Source organism: Chelonia mydas, chromosome 3 (genome assembly GCF_015237465.2).
Source record: "Chelonia mydas isolate rCheMyd1 chromosome 3, rCheMyd1.pri.v2, whole genome shotgun sequence".
NCBI classification, from domain to species: domain Eukaryota; kingdom Metazoa; phylum Chordata; order Testudines; family Cheloniidae; genus Chelonia; species Chelonia mydas.
In genome coordinates this window covers 24,948,817-24,969,813 of record NC_057851.1, presented here as the reverse complement: position 1 = coordinate 24,969,813, position 20,997 = coordinate 24,948,817, and the positions used below count along the sequence as shown (strand labels likewise).

General features: G+C 40.6%; 1 protein-coding gene across 4 annotated transcripts in view; it reads right to left on the bottom strand.

The window, feature by feature from the left end:
* Nucleotides 1–20,997, bottom strand: part of NBAS (NBAS subunit of NRZ tethering complex) — a 374,358-nt gene that overhangs the window by 308,698 nt on the left and 44,663 nt on the right. For 3 of the 4 annotated variants that reach the window (XM_037894042.2, XM_043542251.1, XM_037894044.2), the window contains 3 exons: nt 14,982–15,120; nt 13,971–14,036; nt 5,878–6,006 (listed from right to left, as the gene is read on the bottom strand). In XM_037894042.2, coding sequence (XP_037749970.1) covers nt 5,878–6,006; nt 13,971–14,036; nt 14,982–15,120 — 334 coding nt within the window. The remainder of the gene's footprint in view (nt 1–5,877; nt 6,007–13,970; nt 14,037–14,981; nt 15,121–20,997) is intronic. The other variant, XM_043542252.1, reaches the window with a different exon arrangement.

Below are 20,997 nucleotides of genomic sequence, written 5' to 3'. Positions count from 1 at the left end.
GGTTGCCTGTGCTTATAACCCTTGCTGCATTTCTTTAACAGGTGTTGGCAAGGTGACGGAGCTGAGATGACTGGTTGCTGAGGCCTGAAGTGCTTCCTTGAAGTGCTGGGATATCACAGAGTCAAAGGAATGGAAGGGATCTTGAGAGGTTATCTAGTCCAGTCCCCTTCACTCATGCAGGACTAAGTATTATCTAGACCATCCCTGACAGGTGTTTGTCTAACCTGCTCTTAAAACTCTCCAATGATGGAGATTCCACAACCTCCCTGGGCAATTTATTCCAGTGCTTAGCCCCCCTGACAGTTACGAAGTTTCTCCGAATATCCAACCTAAACCGCCCTTGCTGCAATTTATGCCCATTGCTTCTTGTCCTATCCTCAGAGGTTAAGGAGAACAATTTTTTTCCATCCTCCTTGTAACAACCTTTTATGTACTTGAAAACTGATATGTCCGCTCTCAGTCTTGTCTTCTCCAGACTAAACAAACCAAATTTTTTTCAGTCTTCCCTCATCGGTCATGTTTTCCAGACCTTTATTTTTTTTTTTTTTTTGGCTCTTCTCTGGACTTTCTCCAATTTGTTTACATCTTTCCTGAAATGCGCACCCAGAACTGGACACAATACTCCAGCTGAGACTTAATCAGCATGGAGTAGAGCAGAAGAATTACTTCTTGTGTCTTGCTTACAAATACTCCTACTAATACATCCCAGAATTGTGTTTGCTTTTTTTGCAACAGTGTTACGCTGTTGATGCATATTTCGCTTGTGATCCACTATGGCCCCCAGATCCCTTTCTGCAGTACTCCTTCCTAAGTAGTCATTTTCCATTTTGTATGTGTGCAACTGATTGTTCCTTCCTAAGTGGAATTCTTGACATTTGTCTTTATTGAAGTTCATCCTATTTACTTCAGACCATTTCTCCAGATCATTTTGAATTTTAATGCTATCCTCCAAAGTACTTGCAATTCCTCCCAACTTGCTATCGTCCACAAATTTTATAAGTGTACTCTCTATGCCATTATCTAAATCATTGATGAAGATATTGAACAGAACTGGACTCAGGACTGATCCCTGCGGGACCCTACTTGATATGCCCTTTCAGCTTGACTGTGAAATACTGATAACTACTCTCTGGGAATGGTTTTTCAATCAGTTACACACTCACCTTATAGTAGCTCCATCTAGGTTGTATTTCCCTAGTTTGCTTATAAGCAGGTCATTCGAGACAGTATCAAAAGCCTTACTAAAGTCAAGATATACCACATCTACTGTTTCCTCCTTATCCACAAGGCTTGTACCCAGTCAAAGAAAGCTACTAGGTTCGTTTGACACAATTTGTTCCTGACTAATCCATGATGACTGTTACGTGTTTGCAAACTGATTGCTTAATTATTTGCTCCATTATCTTTCCGGGTACAGAAGTTAAACTGATAGAGGTCCAGGGACCTGAGGATGGCCCTTTAATCTTTCTGTCCATGTAGTCTTGCATCCATCTGGGCTGAGAAGAGGGAAATTCACTCAAACGGAAGGTCCTGATTGGCCTGCTTAACCTCTGGAGGCAGTCCTAAGGATTGGAGCCAAGAGCATCCTCTCATGACCACCACTGATGCCACTGTTCTGGTAGCCGTGTCAGGGCACCTAGGGCAGCCTGCAGGGAGGCCCTGGCTATGGTCTTCCTTTCCTCCACCAGAGCAGAGAATTTCTGCCTGGAATCCTGGGGCAGCAAGTTCCTGAATTATGACATGGAGTCCCAGACATTACAGTCATGCCTCCCAAGCAAGGTCTGCTGATTGGAGATGCAGAGCTGTAACCCACCAGTAGAATAAATCTTTCTACCAAACAGGTCCAGCTTCTTTGACTCCTTTGGCTTGGGGAACGCATCTTACAGCCCTTGCTTGTCTCTTTCATTGGCCGCTCCAACCACAAGGGACCCAGGAAGGGGATGGGAATATAAGTATTTCTACCCCTGGCAAGGGGTATAAGTGGGGGCCAGATAGGATATGGTCTGCCATAGGGACTGACTGGACCCATAACGGCTTCATTGAGGGGGTAGGGCCACCTTTGACAGGGCTGCTGCGACCAAGATGTTGCTCACGCTGTGTATGGACTCTTTAAGCACCTCCACTTCTAGCACTAAGTTAGAAGCCACACTTTTCCAATAGCCCCTGGTGAGCTCTAAAGTTATCCTACGGCACCAAGCTGCTCAGCCCTGACACAGCTTCTTCTGGGGGGGAGGAGGTGGCCTGCACTGGCAGGGGGCCTTCCTCCTCCTCTTCTGCACCAATCACATCACACAGCACCAAGTCCTGAGTATCGGTACCCGCTCAATACCAGAGTCCAGGTCGGATGCCGGATGGTTCTATCAGACACCCCCAAGTATGAACGTGTGGAACCCCATGGATTCCAAAAAGGCCATTAGACCTGCGCAGACCACATGCCCACCAGGCCAGGTGCCTGGGAGGGCACCTGCACCAGGATCTGACGGGACATAGATCAGGTACTGGTAACAGCCCCTCGGTTGGGTGTATGACTCCAGGTCCGACTCCAAGGACGAGTCAATTTGCGTGGGACTAGTACCCCTTGCTTCTGCCAGTCGGTGCTGAGGATCTAGGGAACAGTGCTGGAGCTCAGGGCAACATGCTCCCTTCTGCTCAATGATCTCGCTGGTGCCAGAACTTGCCCCGCCAGTACTGGGACAGCACAACCCCGCTGGCGCTACGATGTCTCCCCGGTGTCAGTAGATGGTCTTACAATGGACTCAATGGCACCTGCGAGCAGGGCGGAGTGGACGGTGCCGTGTGTGGAGCGGGGGTAGAGGAGTGGTCCAATGCAGGTCGCACTCCGCTTCACTCCCCGTGTTTATCCTTCCTTGGCCCTGGGAAGTGCCCCCTCTCAGACCGTTGTTTTGTGCTTCTTCCTCGGCATCAATGAAGGGGAAAGGTGCCGAGAAATCCATGCTGCCAGAGTAGCACTTCGCACCAATGCCGAGGTATTCAGTACTGAATCTGACCAGCTTTGCTCCGAAGCCTGTTGGAGTGCAGCTTCCATCAGGACAGACCTTAGTCTAGCCTCCCTGTCCTTTTTCGTATGACACTTGAACTGGCAGCAGATCTGGCAACACTCTCACACATGAGCCTCCCCCAGACACTTCAGACAGCTGGAGTGCGGGTCACTCACCAACATGAGCTTGCCGCAGGAGACAAAGGGTTCGAAGCTGAGAGCATACTCCTCTAAACAACTGAGGGGGGGTTGGGGGGGGTCTAACAATATACACTACTGCTAAAAAAATAAACTGAACGTAACTAAACTAGCAAAGAAAAGAAGAAATAACAGAACCACTAGATGAACGCCTTGCCAAGGCAAGAAGAGTTGTTCCAGCGACCGTCACAGACAGGAAGAAGGAACTGAGAGGGTGCGGGGCTGCCCAGGCCCCTTATATGAGTGCATGAGCACATGGTACCAGTGGGCACTAGAGCCAACCCAATGGATACCACTGAGGGAAAAATGTCCAGTGACTGTGCACGCAGCACAAGCACACCTAACATGGAATGGACAGGAGCAAGCACTCGAAGAAGAAATAGCCATTATAATTCAACCCCAACTGATATATGTATAATATATATAAAAATAGTTTTAAAACAGGCTCTGCACGAGGCAAGTTCATCAGTACATTCTTATATCACCTTCTACTGGAACATGAATAAAATTATGAAAACGGCTTCACCGGCAAATGAGTAATAGGTAGTAAACATCCTGGGGCAAAACCTTAACACAAATGTAGATCTTGTAAGCGCAAAAAATACAAAAATTACATCGTTTCTTCTCCCAAAATTTCAACAAATTCTTTGAAGTGCTGTTCTCTATGTAAATTAGAACTATATCTTGGAGCCTAAATGTCGTTACCCGATATAACAAAGATTGGATCTGGTCACGGCAGTCACAAACATGCATCTCCTAGGCTTGAGCCAAGATATTTCTCACACACACAACAGGATGATAGTGGACATCCAAACTTTTGGCTCGCTATGGCCATAGGCCATATTTGGAGTGTAGTGTCATCTTTTAGAGTATTTTATGAGCCGCAATCCTCTTCACATACTAGTAAGACTTATGAAATGAGTCCCAGTGAGTGTTCCGGTCACTTATCTTTACGGAAGACTTAATTGGAAATGCTCCTCATAATGCCCAGATATGGAAATAATCAGGAAAACACTTTAAAAAAAATCAATGAAAATCTATATCCACATACCATTTAAAAAAAAAAGCTCTAAGTTGGAGCTTGTGGTGTCTGCTGTGCAACTCATGGACTGCAGAAGAGTTCAACAGATTGTGGGAGCAGGTGGATGTATTTCATATAGACAAAGAGAAGCTGAGGTATTTAAATCATCTCACAAAAGTGATCATAAACTGTAGAAAATATTTTATATCATGAGCCCTAAAGTAGTCAGTATGTTGTGCAGAAAGATATTGACAGTAAATTGCAGTGAACCACCAGTAATTGAAGATATTACATAACAGCATAGGTTGGGAATTCATTCATCAACATATGGACTTTGTAGACTAAGAAAGAACAGTGAGTCTGTGAATTGAACAACCCTAAAACAAATTAGAACGACATTTATACAAAACACATATAAACAAATTCTGTGGATACAAATGTAGATAGAAAACATCAAGGATAATTCTTCTAACTCACATATTTGGACACCGAACATCCTGTCTGGTTCCAAAATCTGTTCAGTCCCACAGCCTGTTCCATGCAAGTAGACCCTTGCATCTAATGGCTAAAATATCAAAGTACTTTTTCCAAACTGGCCTAAAACATGAAATGTTCCCTCCTAGATACACAGTATGAAATCAGATCAGTGCATCAGCTACATGCCATTAACCAAAAAAGTCCACCATCTAGGCATGCACCTGAAAGTAGGCAGAATTAGAGCAGACTCAGATATGAACTCTTGTTTTCAAAAGCAAGTACTGGATGGACAGACAGTGCACTCTATCCTATAAAATGGATCATGCCTGATTTTTAAAGACATTAACTGAACACTATACACCACATGTAGTAAGAGAGACAAAGCTTATGTCAGTATCTAATACTTAAGAAATGGTTTCCAAAATCAGGCAGGAGAAGTCAGAGTTCTTTGTGTTCATGATTCCAGATCTGCCATTTTTCAAACTGTTAGCAGATGCCTTTTCATCATTAACTGACAACTCCAGCACACTGTATGGTTGAAGTAATAAGCAGTTTATTTAGGATTTTCATGTGGAAAATCTAACTGGCCTAACACTGGAACTACTGTACTGGCACAAAGATTAGTTAACATTACTATGGTTGTCTTTATTGTACTGAATTTCATGCTTACAAAAACTAAGACAAATTGTATTAGGTAGAGCATAGCTTTTTGATTTCATCATTTGAAAAGCAAGCCCTTCTGGAGTGTCATTGTTCAGGAGAGAAGTACTACTTAACCAGGGTAAAAGACTAATGCATTAGCCGACTGCACCACGTAGTCCTCCAGAACTATAACTTGAAAGGCTACATACTCAACTGATTTGTGTTTTGAAACAGTGTTTCAGTTTACCTGCATCTGTTTATTTTACTCTCTTCAGCTTTTGGGGTTTGTCAACTACATATTATTTTCAACACTTTCAACTTTTAACTCATTCCAATATCACCAGTGTTTTTCAACTGAAAGGCCCCTCACTTCAAAGCTGAAGAAGACATTAAAATTAGAGCATCAGTAAAAATAGGGCACCTTGTAAACAAGCAGATAAATGGAAAGAAATATTGGTAGCTAAGATTACAGATATCCAGAACATCTCTCAATCCCTAGAAAAGCTAAACTCATATTTATTATATTTAAATGTCCATGTACCTGGTCGCTTTGATCCCATTCTCCTTGTAGCTTGAGAGATGGGATTCCCCAGATGGTCAGTTTTCCTGAGAAGTGGATAGCTGCCAGAAGAGTTCCATCAGGAGAAAGATTCATCTTAAAAACTCCATCCTGCCCAACCAATTTAATAAAGAGTGTAAAAAGAAACCAAGACTCACAGTAAGACTAGGCTAAATTCAGTTCAGCATACAGACTAACTTTTCCCTTTATTTTAGGGCCACAATTTCTTATTATTTGTATGGGTGTTTTAAATTACAAATATCTAGCATACTGTAAAAATGAAATATATGCTATATTTCATTTTGTAATGTAAGTAAAGGAATACAAAAAGTTTAGTAATACAGGTAGAAAGTATTCTACCTATCTATATTACTGGACACCTTTGTTTGTTAATTTCAGGACCAAAATGGTCCTTAAGATACAATAAATAAGATGTGGAAATAGTGTAGTCTTTTGACTACAGTGAGCATGCAAGAGGGAGAAAGAGACAGTTCTTTGATTGGTGTTTGGTGATTAGAGCTAGCATAGGGTGGATAAAAAAAATCTCTTTTTTTCAATCAAAATAATCTTATTTTAATGAGATTTTTTAATGTAAATACATTTTTCTTTTTAAAAACCTTTCAAAATTAAATTTGAAATTATGACAGCCTATGTTAAAGCCTAAAAACCTAATATAATCTATTAAAATGATTTAAATTACATAAAAACAATAATATTCAAGCAGTACATGTTTGCTGCCGAAGTTGGACCAAAGTTAAACCGCTGAAATAGTGGAAAAATCACTGGCTAAGCACCCTGAACTAGAGAGTCTGTTGAAGTGCTAAACCAGCTTTTGACAGAAGTAGCTTTTTCTGCAGGTAAAGAGAGAATATTCTCTTCATTTCAGTTTATTCAACTAGTTCAGTTCAAGGACAAGTTAATTCAAAACTGAGAACTTAGGAGTTGAAAAAGAGAATAGCTTGTTTTTCTCTTCCAAGTTATGAATAAAAATGAAGTGTGAAGGGCCTTGAAAGACACGATTACCAGAAATTATCAGTTAAATTCAGTAACTACAATAGAGAACACTCCATTTGTTTAATAAATCAGTTAATTTTAAATATAAAACACATTTTGATAAACTTTTTTTTCTTACAAAAAGAAAAGGAGTACTTGTGGCACCTTAGAGACTAACAAATTTATTTGTGCATAAGCTTTTGTGAGCTACAGCTCACTTCATCGGATGCATTCAGTGGAAAATTCAGTGGGGAGATTTATATATAGAACATGAAACAATGGGTATTACCATACACACTGTAACCAGAGTGATCACTTAAGGTGAGCTCTTTCCAGCATCATCAAGGATCTACAACCTATCCTGAAGGACGACCCATCACTCTCACAGATCTTGAGAGACAGGCCAGTCCTTGCTTACAGACAGCCCTGCAACCTGAAGCAAATATTCACCAGCAACCACACACCACACAACAGAACCACTAACCCAGGAACCTATCCTTGCAACAAAACCCGTTGCCAACTGTGTTCACATATCTATTCAGGGGACACCATCATAGGGCCTAATCACATCAGCCACACTATCAGAGGCTTGTTCACCTGCACATCTACCAATGTGATATAGGCCATCATGTGCCAGCAATGCCCCTCTGCCATGGACATTGGTCAAACTGGACAGTCTCTACGTAAAAGAATAAATGGACCCAAATCAGACGTCAAAAATTATAACATTCAAAAACCAGTCGGAGAACACTTCGATCTCCCTGGTCACTCGATTACAGACCTAAAAGTGGCAATACTTCAACAAAAAAAACTTCAAAAACAGACTCCAACGAGAAACTGCTGAATTGGAATTAATTTGCAAACTGGACACAATTAACTTAGGCGTGAATTAAGACTGGGAGTGAATGGGTCATTACACAAAGTAAAACTATTTCCCCATGTTTATCCCCACCCCCCACTGTTCCTCAGACGTTCTTGTCAACTGCTGGAAATGGCCCACCTTGATTATCACTACAAAAGGTCCCCAGCCCCCGCTCTCCTGCTGGTAATAGCTCACCTTAAGTGATCACTCTTGTTACAGTGTGTATGGTAACACCCATTGTTTCATGTTCTCTATATATATAAATCTCCCCACTGTATTTTCCACTGAACGCATCCGATGAAGCGAGCTGTAGCTCACGAAAGCTTATGCTCAAATAGATTTGTTAGTCTCTAAGGTGCCACAAGTACTCCTTTTCTTTTTGTGAATACAGACTAACACGGCTGTTACTCTGAAACCTTTTTTTTCTTACGTATCCTGCATACTTACATGCTTTTATTTAACTAAAAAAATTAAAATGCTGTTTGGGGGCATTTTTACTTCATTTCCACCCAAATGCAGCTTGACAAGTCACGACTAAAAAGTTTATGTTAATGATCCAGTAAATAAGTAATGTGTCATTCACCATTTTCTAACATAAAATTGTAAAAATTGAGACTAAATATATGTTAAGCCATATAATTGCTTAAATAAGTGTGTATAGATTAAATGGCAGAAAACTTCATTAAGATTGCCCTTCCAGAATGTCAAGGGCAGCAAAACACAAACTTTTCAAAATCAGGAAATACAGAATTAAGGTAACACAACCCCTGATGCTGGCAATGGTCTCTGGGAATTATCTGCATGCACTCCAGCCGCATTCACTGTATTAAAATGCAGGTGTATTGAATAATGGAAGAATAAACTGGAAGAGCTTCAAAGAGACGTGATTGGGATATGAGGAGATCTGGGAATCAATTTGAGGAGCATCTTGGAGATCTGGGTCTGAGGCCGCAAAGGAAAGAAGTGCATGTGTACCATGAAGTTCCAGTCTGCATCATTTCAATACAGAATTGTTTAGACAGTGTCAGAAGCAGGGAAGGTTTGAAACAAACATAAGGAAGTACTTCTTCACACAACACAGAGTCAACTTGTGAAACTCATTGCTAGGCATTTTGTGAAGGACAAAACTGAAACTGGGTTCACAAAAGATGAAGTCATGGAGGTCCATCAATGACTATTAGTCAAGATGGTCAGGGACACAACTCTATGCTCTGGGTGTCCCTAAGCCTCTGATTGCCAGAAGCTGAGAGTGGATGTCAGGGGATGGATCACTCGATAAAATGCCCTGTTCTACTCTCTCCATCTGTAGAATCTAACACCGACCACTGTGGACTACATGGACCATTGGTGTGACCGAGTAAGGCCATTCTTAAAATCATGCTCATGCAGAAATTGTCTTACATATCCTCAAACTATGGACAACGACTGGGGCTACATACAATCGAAATTTTAAGTCTAGTTTCTAAAGATGGTCAAGAAGCTATAATTTTGAAATTTCAAATGCAAAACAAAAAGTTTCCTTTCATTTTAGACTAGCTTCCATCTTAACCCAAACTATTTAAAATTTACATTTTGTTCATTTAGACAAAGAAAATTGGCTTATCAATTTTACTTTCAGTTCTTATACATTATGCGTTTGGCTTGCAAATATTGAATAGCAAGCTTTAAACCTAAAATGATAGCAAGCTTTTATTAAAAGTTAAACCACCACCCACCTAAAATTTTGTACCTAAACTTCCTGATGGTGTCTGGTTAAATAGTAGATGTCCACTCTGACAAAACAACTGGCATGAGATCAGTAATATTACTGCCTCATGCTTTCTATTTCCCTTTGCTGAAAGTTGCAACGTTAAGAATTGCACTCTCCTTTTTAGTTTATAAATCAAGATTTGTTCACAGAAGAGAAAGATGGTTATGAAACTGCATAGAACTGTAAAATAAAAAACCCTACCTGCTAGGCTGAGAGCCTCTCTTGAATGTCATCATGAGCGAACATTAAGAGAGGTCTCTCTGAAAGTCAATACATAACTCAACAATCAGTGCAACTGCTGCTCCTTTGGATTCCCATCATATACATCACACACCTCCAAATCTAGCTTCTCAAAAGATTAATGTGTCCTTAGGCAAAACAGGTTCTGCTACCCCAGTAAACAGTTCACTACCCTTAGGGCAACTGCAGAACAAAATATAGAAAGCTCCAGTAGGCTGGCTTACCACATTTAAGATTGGTCATCTAAGTTGGGAACAGCTGGCTCCACAGGCAAGTTCTCACTGAGCCTTGGCAACAGTATTAAATAGCTTTTTCAATCTCCCATAAATCACAATAAAATTATACCTCAGGTATTTAAGATGTAATACAATTTCAGGGATTGTAACTTTTGAAGATGAGTGAACAACACTAATAGTCTTTACTCTTAAAATGTAGTGCTGGCAAGAGCAATAACATTAAAGTTTAGTTCATTTCAATACTAGCCTTTCGGTAAAAACTTACTTGAGCTTCTTTTACATACATATATAATCTACTTCTGTTTCATGTTTTCCATTCCTTAATTTGAACACTGAAACACCAGCCCAGAAAATGCTGCTATTGAGGGGTCAGTATTAACTTGACAACACCCAGACAAGGGAACAACACTAGGTAGCAGCCAAGCATTTCTTTCCTCAGGGCAGACAAACACCTTTCCATCCTTTCAGTCAATCTGATTGTGACAATGACTGACCAGCTAAGCTTCAGATGTTGGCCAGAGAAAACTCCATGAAGAAGCATTTAAAAGATGGGGGCGCGGGGTGCTTAAGATGAATGTAAATACAAGACCATCTTAGACTGATATCAATGAAGTTACCTAGGGAAGAAATTAACAAGGGGGACTAGAATGTCACAATGCCTAACTTTTCGGTGCCCTACCATGTAGTGGAAGTCATAATCCTGAGTTAGGTGTCCAAGCATGGGGACAGTTAGGCACTTAAGAATGGTATTTGCAAAAGCCACCATGCTAGGCAGGGAGCCACTTAAGCAAGCCAATAAGAGATGCCAAGAAGGGGAGAGCCTAAATCCTGCCCCTCAAAGGGACTTAGGCACTTAAGTCCAGGCCAAAAGAAAGCACCTTTCTATACTTGGGATTCACAGCCATAAACCCTCTACTGGAGTTAGGTGCCTAAGCCAGGTTAGTGTTTTTTCACAAAAAGACAGGATGTGGAGGGTTCAAATCCCTCCTCTGCCTGATGTGGAGAAGGGACCTGAGTCTCCAACCACCCTAGTGAGCATCACTGGGCTATTGAGTCACTCTTAAATATTCATTAGGCCAGAAAGAGTATGTATTTATAGACAGAGAGGCCTGCCCCTAAATATTGTATGGCCCAGTTGTAGAGGTTACAAGAACTTTGAAGGACAGGATTAGAATTTGAAATGATCTTGATAAATTAGAGAATTTGTTTGAAATCAACAAGATGAAATATAATAAAGACAAGTGAAAACTACTACACTTAGGAAGAAAACAGTCTAATGTATAAATACAAAATGCAGAATAACTGATTAGGCAGTAGTACTGCTGAAAAGGATCTCCCACTTATAGGGGATCATAAATTGAATATGAGTCAATGTGACACTGTTGCTAAAAAGGCAAAAGGTTATTATGGAATATTTTAAACAGGGGTGCTGTATGTAAGACAGACAAAGTAATTGTTTCACTCTACTGGGCACTGGTGAGGCCTCAGGTGAAGTACTGTGCCCGGTTTGGCACCCCATTTAAGAAAAATGTGGACAAATTGAAAAGAGTCCAGAGAAAAGGAACAAAAAAGGTATGCAATTTGAAAAACATGACCTGTGAGGGAAAAAGGGCATGTTTAGTCTAGAGAAAATAAGTATTCCAATATTTTAAGGGTTGTTATAAAGAGAACAGAAATTGATTGCTCTCCATGTCCACTGAGGGTAGGACAAGAAGTAATTGGCTTAATCTGCAGCAAGGGAGATTTAGGTTTGATATCAGGACACACTTTCTAACTACAAAGGACAGTTAAATACTGGAAAAGACAGTTACCTTTTTTCATAACTGATGTTCTTAGAGATGTGTTTCTCATGTGCATTCCATTGTAGGTGTGTGCGCTTGCCACATGCACCGGTGCCAGAAGTTTTTCCCCTCAGTATTATCCATAGGGAACCGGCTCTGGCGCCCTCAGTGGCATGTGTATGCCGCGGTATAAGGGGAGCTGCTGGCTCCCCGCACCCTCAGTTCCTTCTTGCCGGAAACTCCGACACTGGGGAAGAAGGGCAGGTCATGGAATGGACACGAGCAACACATCTCCATTGTAGGTGACTCCCAGGCAGTACAGCTCAATATATAGGACGTGGACTGTAGGTTCCTTGCGTTACAGCCAAAAATACTCTAGTACAAATCTATAAATCTATTCTAATAAACAAATAAAACCCATAAGAAAAGATATATAAGCAAGCAAGGAGGCTAGCCCTATGCGCTACAATCACATCCCCTCTTAGTTGTCTCTTTTCCAAGCTGAGAAGTCACAGTCTTATTAATCACTCCTCATAAGGCAGCTGTTCTATATCCCTAATCATTTTTGTTGCCCTTTTCTGAACCTTTCCCAAGTCCAATATATCTTTTTTGAGATGGGGCAACCACATCTGCATGTAGTATTCAAGATGTGGGCACACCCTGGATTTATATAGAGGCAATATGATATTTTCAGTCTTATTCTCTATCCCTTTCTTAATGATTCCCAAAATTCTGTTAACTTTTTTGACTGCCACTGCACATTGAGTGGATATTTCCAGAGAACTATCCACAACGACTCCAAGATATCTTTCCTGAGTGGTAACAGCTAATTTAGACCCCATCATTTTATATGTATAGCTGGGATTATGTTTTCCAATGTGCATTACTTTGCATTTATCAACACTGAATTTCATCTGCCATTTTGTTGCCCAGTCCCCCAGTTTTGCGAGATCCTTTTATAGCTCTTTGCAGTCTGCTTGGGACTTACACATTGCACATATTAGCAAAGACTTTCTGCACCTGCCATCTTGGGTAACAAGTTAGACTTAAGATAAAGTAATAAATCACTGGATCTGTTTCAGTCATAAAATATACTGAAAATTATGAGTTCTCTATGAGCAGGACTGATGACGCCAGGTAATTTATGAAACAAGAGTAAATAAAGTGAAGTAAAACCAAATCAGCAACAGAGCAACAGTCTGCCAACAAAACAAAGTCCCTGAAAAAGCAATTTGATAACTCTTGCCAGTTACCTGATTTAAAGCTAAATACTACTAGTACTGCAGAGGTTCTCAAACTGTGGTCCATGGACCACCAGTGGTCCGCGAGCTCCATTCAGGTGGTCCTCAGATAGTTCCCTCTAAGGTGCGTGCCTTGGTGGTCACACATGAGAGAATGAAGAGCCACCAACCTAATTAGTGGAGCTGCACAGGTGTGGCTCCACTAATTTGGTGCCTGGACCCTGGAGAAGACGCACATGTAAGGTGAGGTGGTGGCTTGGGGGAGGGGCCGGGGGCAGGAATAGGGGGTACGTGGGAGGGGGCAGTGGGGTGAGAAGAGGGGGTGGGGGAATTTGGGATGTGCAGGGCTGCAGCGGCCAGAGAAAGAAGCGACTTTCCCCAGCTGCAGGGCTGCGGCTGCCAGGGAGAGATGGCCCTCCTTCCCAGCCTCAGCTCTGTGGCTGCTGCGGCGAGGGAGAAACCCCTCTCCTTCCCAACCCCAGCTCAGGGGCTGCTGCGGTGGATGAGAGGGGAGAGACCCCTCGCCCCCGCAGCTCCAACCCCAGCTTGGGGGCTGCCGCGACAGGGAGAGAGGACACATCCATCGTATTAGAAAGGTAAGACTACTGATATTAAAATATATGAGTTGTGTGCTTTTATTTGTAGAACAAAAAAAGTCAATTATTATGACTTTTTTTTATATAATGCTTTTAGCCAAAGCTCTTTACAATAGTTAGCTAATGGTACAAACAACATTTGGAAAGATCATTAAATGGCCTGCCGAGACCCTCAGCAATTTTCAAGTGGTCCATGGAAAAAAACAGTTTGAGAACCACTGTATTATTGCATTAGAGTGTGTTTTCAGCAAAGAATTCTAAACAGGTTAATTTTTAATCTAAATTAAGTTACTTCAAGTCAGTTAGATTCCTCTTTCATGTAAACCCAAATCTAAAGGAATAACAGTGCTACTAGTGTTAAGGAGGAACGTATTACCTGTTCTGTTCCTTGTCTGCTGTAAAATCTGAAATTCATAATCCTTAATAATCCGCTTCTCTTTGCCTGTTAAAACAGGAGTGTATCACACACTTTAAGATTAAAGACAGTCTTTGATTTATGCAGTAAAAATTAAATCAAATCTGGGGAGTAATAAAACAATCAAGAAAGAATACATTATTCTGCAACATTCTCTCGGCTTTATGAAAATTTTAAAATACTCATAAGAATATTTTAATATTTATGTATTAAAATGTCACCTCATGTGAATGTTGCAACAGGTGAAATTTGCTTATGAATTACTTGAACTATGTATGCATGTTTCCATGAAAAAGCACCACCAGCTTGCAACTAAATTATGCCATGCTAGAACATTTAATACATATTGCCAAGTATACACATTAGAACTTTTCACATGCTAAAATATAAATTGGTTTACCGTATTAAGCTAAATTGCTACAAGCTAAATAGAAACGAATTTCAGCGTACCCATGTAGGATACACCAGTTTAACTACAATGAGTTTTATTATGCCAGTGTAAGTTTTGAGCATGCTACAGCCCTAAGAAAAGGGTTAGGGTTAGGCTTATTTCAAACTGAGCTAAGACTAAAATATTTTCAAAATATACAGGTGAAAAATAACCTAATCCATGACTGGGCTCCTAACTGCTCTGCAATACTAGTAATAAATAGTTTTAAGACAAGTGAAAGCTTTGATGAGACCTATTTTTTATAAAACCATGTTGACATTAATTATATTCCTGCCTTTTAATTCTTTATCAACTGAATCCTGTGTCAGCTTTTCCATTATTTTGCCTGGGATTGATTTAATGCTGACCAGCCTACAGTTGCCCAAGTCATCCTGACTGAATACTGGCATAACAGTATCTCTAATATGGAAACATGCTGTGGTGTTGGAAAAGAAAGCAACCTACATAAAGTTTCTCTTTATGTAATCAGAGTAACTATAATATTCTTCCAACAGAAAAATGAGGACTCCAAAGCTACTTACTGTCCCAGTATCATCTTCATAACTAGTGACCTGTTTATAATGGGGGGATCCAGAAAGAACTCTCCAAGCAGATATTCCACAACTAGTTGCTTTAGATACTCCATCTTCATCTGTTTCACAGCCACCCACAAGCAAAAGCCTATAAACACAAAAACTTTTATTACTGAATGCAGGTTTCTGTTTTGTTTTGCCTACTGCAGGAGTCCAAATATATATTTTGTAATTCCATTTAACAGGAGTATAATAGCTTTACCAAAATGAATAAAACCATGCATTAAAATAGCATCTAAAAGCCCCAACTAAGGATAAGCCTACACTACACAATTAGCCTGGGACCTTTTACCCAGGTTTTAGCCTTAACCTCCCCGTACCGTGCACACAAAAAAACAAAGTTTGACTTCGGTTTGGAGGCATTTTAAACCTGGGCCAGCTTACTTGGCTGGCAGTAAGGGTGAGAACCTGGGTTCCACTTTAACTCTGGCTGGAACCTGCCCATTTTGCAGTAATGACACAAGCTAAATCACATGACTGAAGTGAGAACCCAAGTGAAATCACTCAAGCGCTGGTAGTCCTCCTATGCCCTTTCCAAAGGATAGACAAATTCTCCCTCAATTGACAGGGAAAAAAATCTAAAGCATCTCATCACAAAAAACCATGGGAATGCAGGCCTGAGACCTCATCAACCCACTGCCCCCAGCCTCCCCGCCCCCAACCATATTAAACCAGCCTTGGGTGAAACTCAGGGAGTTCATCACTAAAATTGAAAAAAGGAATGTTCTGCTGCTGATAAAGCACCCCCACCCCAGGAATGTCATTAATGAGAGTTATCACCACCAAGGTTGTAAAGACGCTGGGAAATTAGGGAGGATACAGAGAGAGATTCAACAAATGGTAAAATAAGCTCTGACCAGTGTTTTATGCTGACCATCTGCACAAATAGAGAAGGTCACAATTAAGTTACAATTTGGGCATGAAAGACAAAATGTAAAGAACTAGGGAAGGAAGGAGGACACATAGGTGCCAGTGCATAATCGGTTAAAATTTTTGTTACTTCAGAGTGTGGGATAATGTGATAGGTTTAGTAAATTTGAAGGAGTTTTACCTATATAATGTAAATGAAAAACAATGCTCTTTGGGAACCATTTCCGGACTGCAGTTCAACACCAAGCTGATGGAACTCTGACCCCTCCGCACAACCATAATGTGCAGAGGCATCTCGGGAACCTCCATATGAATGAATCCTGACTGGCCATTGAATGAAATCTGTCTGTATATTGGGAATGGTGAGCATAAGAGGTTTGCTTGGTATATGTATTCTGTGTGTTGCCAATAACTAGATGTTTAGAGCCGATACTTAAATTGACCAGGTTTCTTCCTGAGCCCAATGGGTAAGGATAGGTGCCTTAAACCCTGAGCCCTCGGAAGGGAAAGGGCGGGGGTGCCTAGATTGATTGGTCACACCTTGAGCTCTTGGTAGGGTATAGACAGGGTGCCCTAAACTGAGCAGGTAACACCAGGCACACAGGCAAGTGCAGAAACTATGAGAACGTAATAACAGGTAAGGCTGTACAGCTGGGACACTCATACCCAGGCTGAGTAAACCCAGGTGCCAATCACTGAGGTTAACTGTGCAGTGTAGACATAGCCTAAGACTGGAATCCCACTGTGTTTGGTGCTGTACCTAGAAGCAGGAAGAAATGGTCATTTCATAGAATCATAGAATATCAGGGTTGGAAGGGACCCCAGAAGGTCATCTAGTCCAACCCCCTGCTCGAAGCAGGACCAAGCCCCAGTTAAATCATCCCAGCCAGGGCTTTGTCAAGCCTGACCTTAAAAACCTCTAAGGAAGGAGATTCTACCACCTCCCTAGGTAACGCATTCCAGTGTTTCACCACCCTCTTAGTGAAAAAGTTTTTCCTAATATCCAATCTAAACCTCCCCCATTGCAACTTGAGACCATTACTCCTCGTTCTGTCATCTGCTACCATTGAGAACAGTCTAGAGCCATCCTCTTTGGAACCCCCTTTCAGGTAGTTGAAAGCAGCTATCAAATCCCCCCTCATTCTTCTCTTCTGCAGACTAAACAATCCCAGCTCCCTCAGCCTCTCCTCATAAGTCATGTGCTCTAGACCCCTAATCATTTTTGTTGCCCTTCGCTGGACTCTCTCCAATTTATCCACATCCTTCTTGTAGTGTGGGGCCCAAAACTGGCCACAGTACTCCAGATGAGGCCTCACCAGTGTCGAATAGAGGGGAACGATCACGTCCCTCGATCTGCTCGCTATGCCCCTACTTATACATCCCAAAATGCCACTGGCCTTCTTGGCAACAAGGGCACACTGCTGACTCATATCCAGCTTCTCGTCCACTGTCACCCCTAGGTCCTTTTCCGCAGAACTGCTGCCTAGCCATTCGGTCCCTAGTCTGTAGCGGTGCATTGGATTCTTCCATCCTAAGTGCAGGACCCTGCACTTATCCTTATTGAACCTCATCAGATTTCTTTTGGCCCAAAGAGTTTGCAATCTAAATAGACAAAACAGACAGATTCTGAAAAAGGAAGTATTATTATCCGCATTTTACAGATAGGAAATGGAAAGACAGATTTTGTCTTAAGCATGTACTTAACTTTAAGTTATGATTACTCCCATTTAAATCAAGCAAGTCTTTTCAGGAACAGGGTCTAGTTGATTTCTTCCATGCCTCAGAAAATATACTTCAGCGTTGGGCACTGCCCCCAGATGTCCCAACTCTCAGCCAACTTATACCCACAAAACTATCTTTTCCTCTCTGTGCTAAGTCAACTTCATCCTTGATATATCTCAAATGATGTCAATCGAGCTCACCAAAGATGAATTGGGCCCAATGTATGAGTTACTTATATATTCTGATATATTTTTCCCATCTCTGAGTTCCAAAATAAGGTATGCTAATATATAGGTAAATTATATTTTCCCCAAGAAAATTAAAAAAAAACTAAAACACACATTCAAAGACTTGAGATTCTTTAACAAGAACAAAGATATACTCAATATGTTGCTGGAGCAAACGTCAGCAAAAAGAGTTTACATCATCATACTATTTTAACATTTAGTTGCATATTTATAAATAAAAATAAGAAGCACAAAACAGAAGGACAAAACAGCTTATTCTATCAACAACTACCTATACTAAGTGTAGATAAAATTTCATCTTAGTATATAGCAGTATAACCTACACATCACTGCATGTATATCTGTTAGTAATAGTGTTAACTACACACAGTAGAAAACATGAAGATATGGAAAAAACACCATTTTATAACACTATAAAACATACAACTAGTGCTGATTACTATTAAAAGGAAAAAAACAACACTTTTTCCTTTAAGCCCCTATGATTACTGTTAAACAAGCAGTTTCAGTATTTTAGAAACTAGTGATTACTTTGAAAAGAATTTTGAGAACATAGCCCTATGCTAGTATTTTGTATTGTGCACATGACATTTAAAAAATAAGCAGTCAAAGTAAAAATATTTGTACACAAGGAACAAACAATCTGGGAAAGAAATGAGTAAAGAAATTAACAAACTGGGTAACAATCGTATAGCCTCAATGTTCAAGATGTGTGACTGTTGAAAGTTTCTGCCACCTAGTGGTGGAGATGTAAATAAAGCTTGTTCATGGTTAAAATGCATTCCCAGATAGCTGATTTACTAACATAGCAAAACTAAAACTCAGGATTTCATCTAGCAATATGGAACCACCCTAGGTAACGCTCAACTTTGCTTGGATAGTTCAAAATAATATTTAAAAGTGAAATGTTCTGCTTAAATTGAATGTGGTCCATGGGATGTTCTTATTAATTTTAAAAACTTTAAAACATTATCTAATTTAATTTGGGCTAATCAGCATAAACTGAGTAACATTTGATTACAGAAGAGAAAGAGCATCTCTTCACTTTTACTACTACTGTATCTAGTAGCCTAACTGAAACCTCTCAGCACCATGTTAATCCTCTACAGCACTGGAATGGAACGTGACCAAGTGGCTGCTTGGGACATTAAACAACTTTTTTTTTTAAATATATATCCATACCTAATTATAGACCCAATCATTTCATGGATAAACCATACCTCTGTTTCACATGCTAATACAGCAAAAATCTAAGTACAATGGATGCCCTTCCTCTCCCTTCCTATTGTGAGGAGCCTGGAATAAATACAATTATAGACATATTTTATATTGCAAAAATATGTACGTAGTAGTAATTTTTAATGTTGAATATTTGTTTATTGCTGTATTGTGCTGCTTCTGTTTTTGCCAATAGTCATGTCAATTATGGAAATAAAAAAAAAAATGAGAACTATCCCATTAAAAACAGAATGGGTCACTTTAAGTGGACCTTTGCTTGGACCTGTGAGCATGTGAATTTGTGCATGTGTACTGAGGAACACATATGGTTGAGAATGGGGAAGCCCTAACTTATACACAGTTCCCAAAAGAGTGTGAGAATTCAGGTCTTAATAGAAGTCACCCTTAATGAATCTGAAATCTCATCACTGAAGGGGTAATTCTCTTCCTTACATTATATACTTTATTGTCTGCCTTGTTTTGCCTTGAGAGGTTTTAATAGTTGGGCTAACAGTGAAATTATTCAACCATTTTGTCTATAATTGTACATATTTTAGGAGTTTACCATCTAAATAAAAGTTTGATATAAATGCAAGTAAAAAACCCTTTGAACATGAGGTGTTTTTATTTGTAAAATGAGTGCCAGTATGTCATAAAGCATTTATACAACATGTAACAGAAACATATTCTTTAACCATTTTTGCCTCTTTCCAAGAAGCAAAAAAAAAAAAAGACACATTCTTCTCCCCACCAACACAAGTACTGGCTAAAATGGTGAAGGAAACAGAAGGACCTTGCACTGTGTCCTGAAGTCAGCTTCTCGCTTTGTCAGACCAATGGGGAAACCATGCTACAGAGTCAGTAACCCTCTTTTGAGGATGCCCTGCCACGATCACTTTAACTTTTACACATAGAGCCTGTTAGCTTGAGCACTTCAAATGACCTCTGTTGCTGCAGCAACTCATGGGGTGGAACATAGTTTTTCAGCAAGCCAACACCAAGTCACATGTAATAATTTAGGGCCCTCTCCAACTCCAAATAACCCAGTGAAAAATCTTCCTTTGCATTCCATAGGATTTTAATTAAGCTGTTTTATATAAAAAAATCAACCCCCGAATAGCACTTGGAATCAAATGAAGCTCCTGGATAACGACATTATCTCTGACTACTGCATCCACAGCAATGAGTCAGAGGAGAAAGAAAGAAAAAGGAAATCCCACAGAAGTTTGCTAGTGCACAATGTTCTTCTAACAGGGTTGTTGTAGTTTTTGTTTTTCTTTTAAGATTTGAATGGGGTTATTTTTGCTGCGTTTGAGGGCTTTGGGGAGGAGGTTGAATGCAATATCCTAGTTTAAGGAAAAACGTAAACCCAAATTCTATTGTGTACAACTGAAATGATCTTCCCCATCATGGATCATGATCAGAACCGTGAACAGAGTTAGCTAACAGTGGAGTTTCAGAGAGAGTATCTCCAGCTAGACTCAGTGCTTGGAGGCAACAAGACTTGGAGAGTGGTGTATTTGATCCATCTGTGGGTTATCTGTTTGTTCTCTATATACAGGGTGTGTAGATGGGCTGTGGGTCCCTGAGTAAGCCCTTGGAGCTTTGATCAGTGCTTTGCTAAAAGCTGCAAGACTCCAGCTTTGATAGCTTTGATCAGCCCAGCTGTTTGAAGTCGGAGTGGCTAATCACTCCCTGTTGGTGAGGGGAAAAGCTGAGCTCAGCTAAGCAGGGAAGATTTGGTATAAAACGTCACTTGCTAGATGAACTCGAGAGCCATGAACAGAGGCAGCTAACGGAACAAGGGAGGAGTTTGGAGAGGAAGTGTGAGACACTTTCCTTCCAGAATCAGCACTACTGATATCAAGATGACAAGCAATGGAACAATGGTGGTGACCTGCAACAGA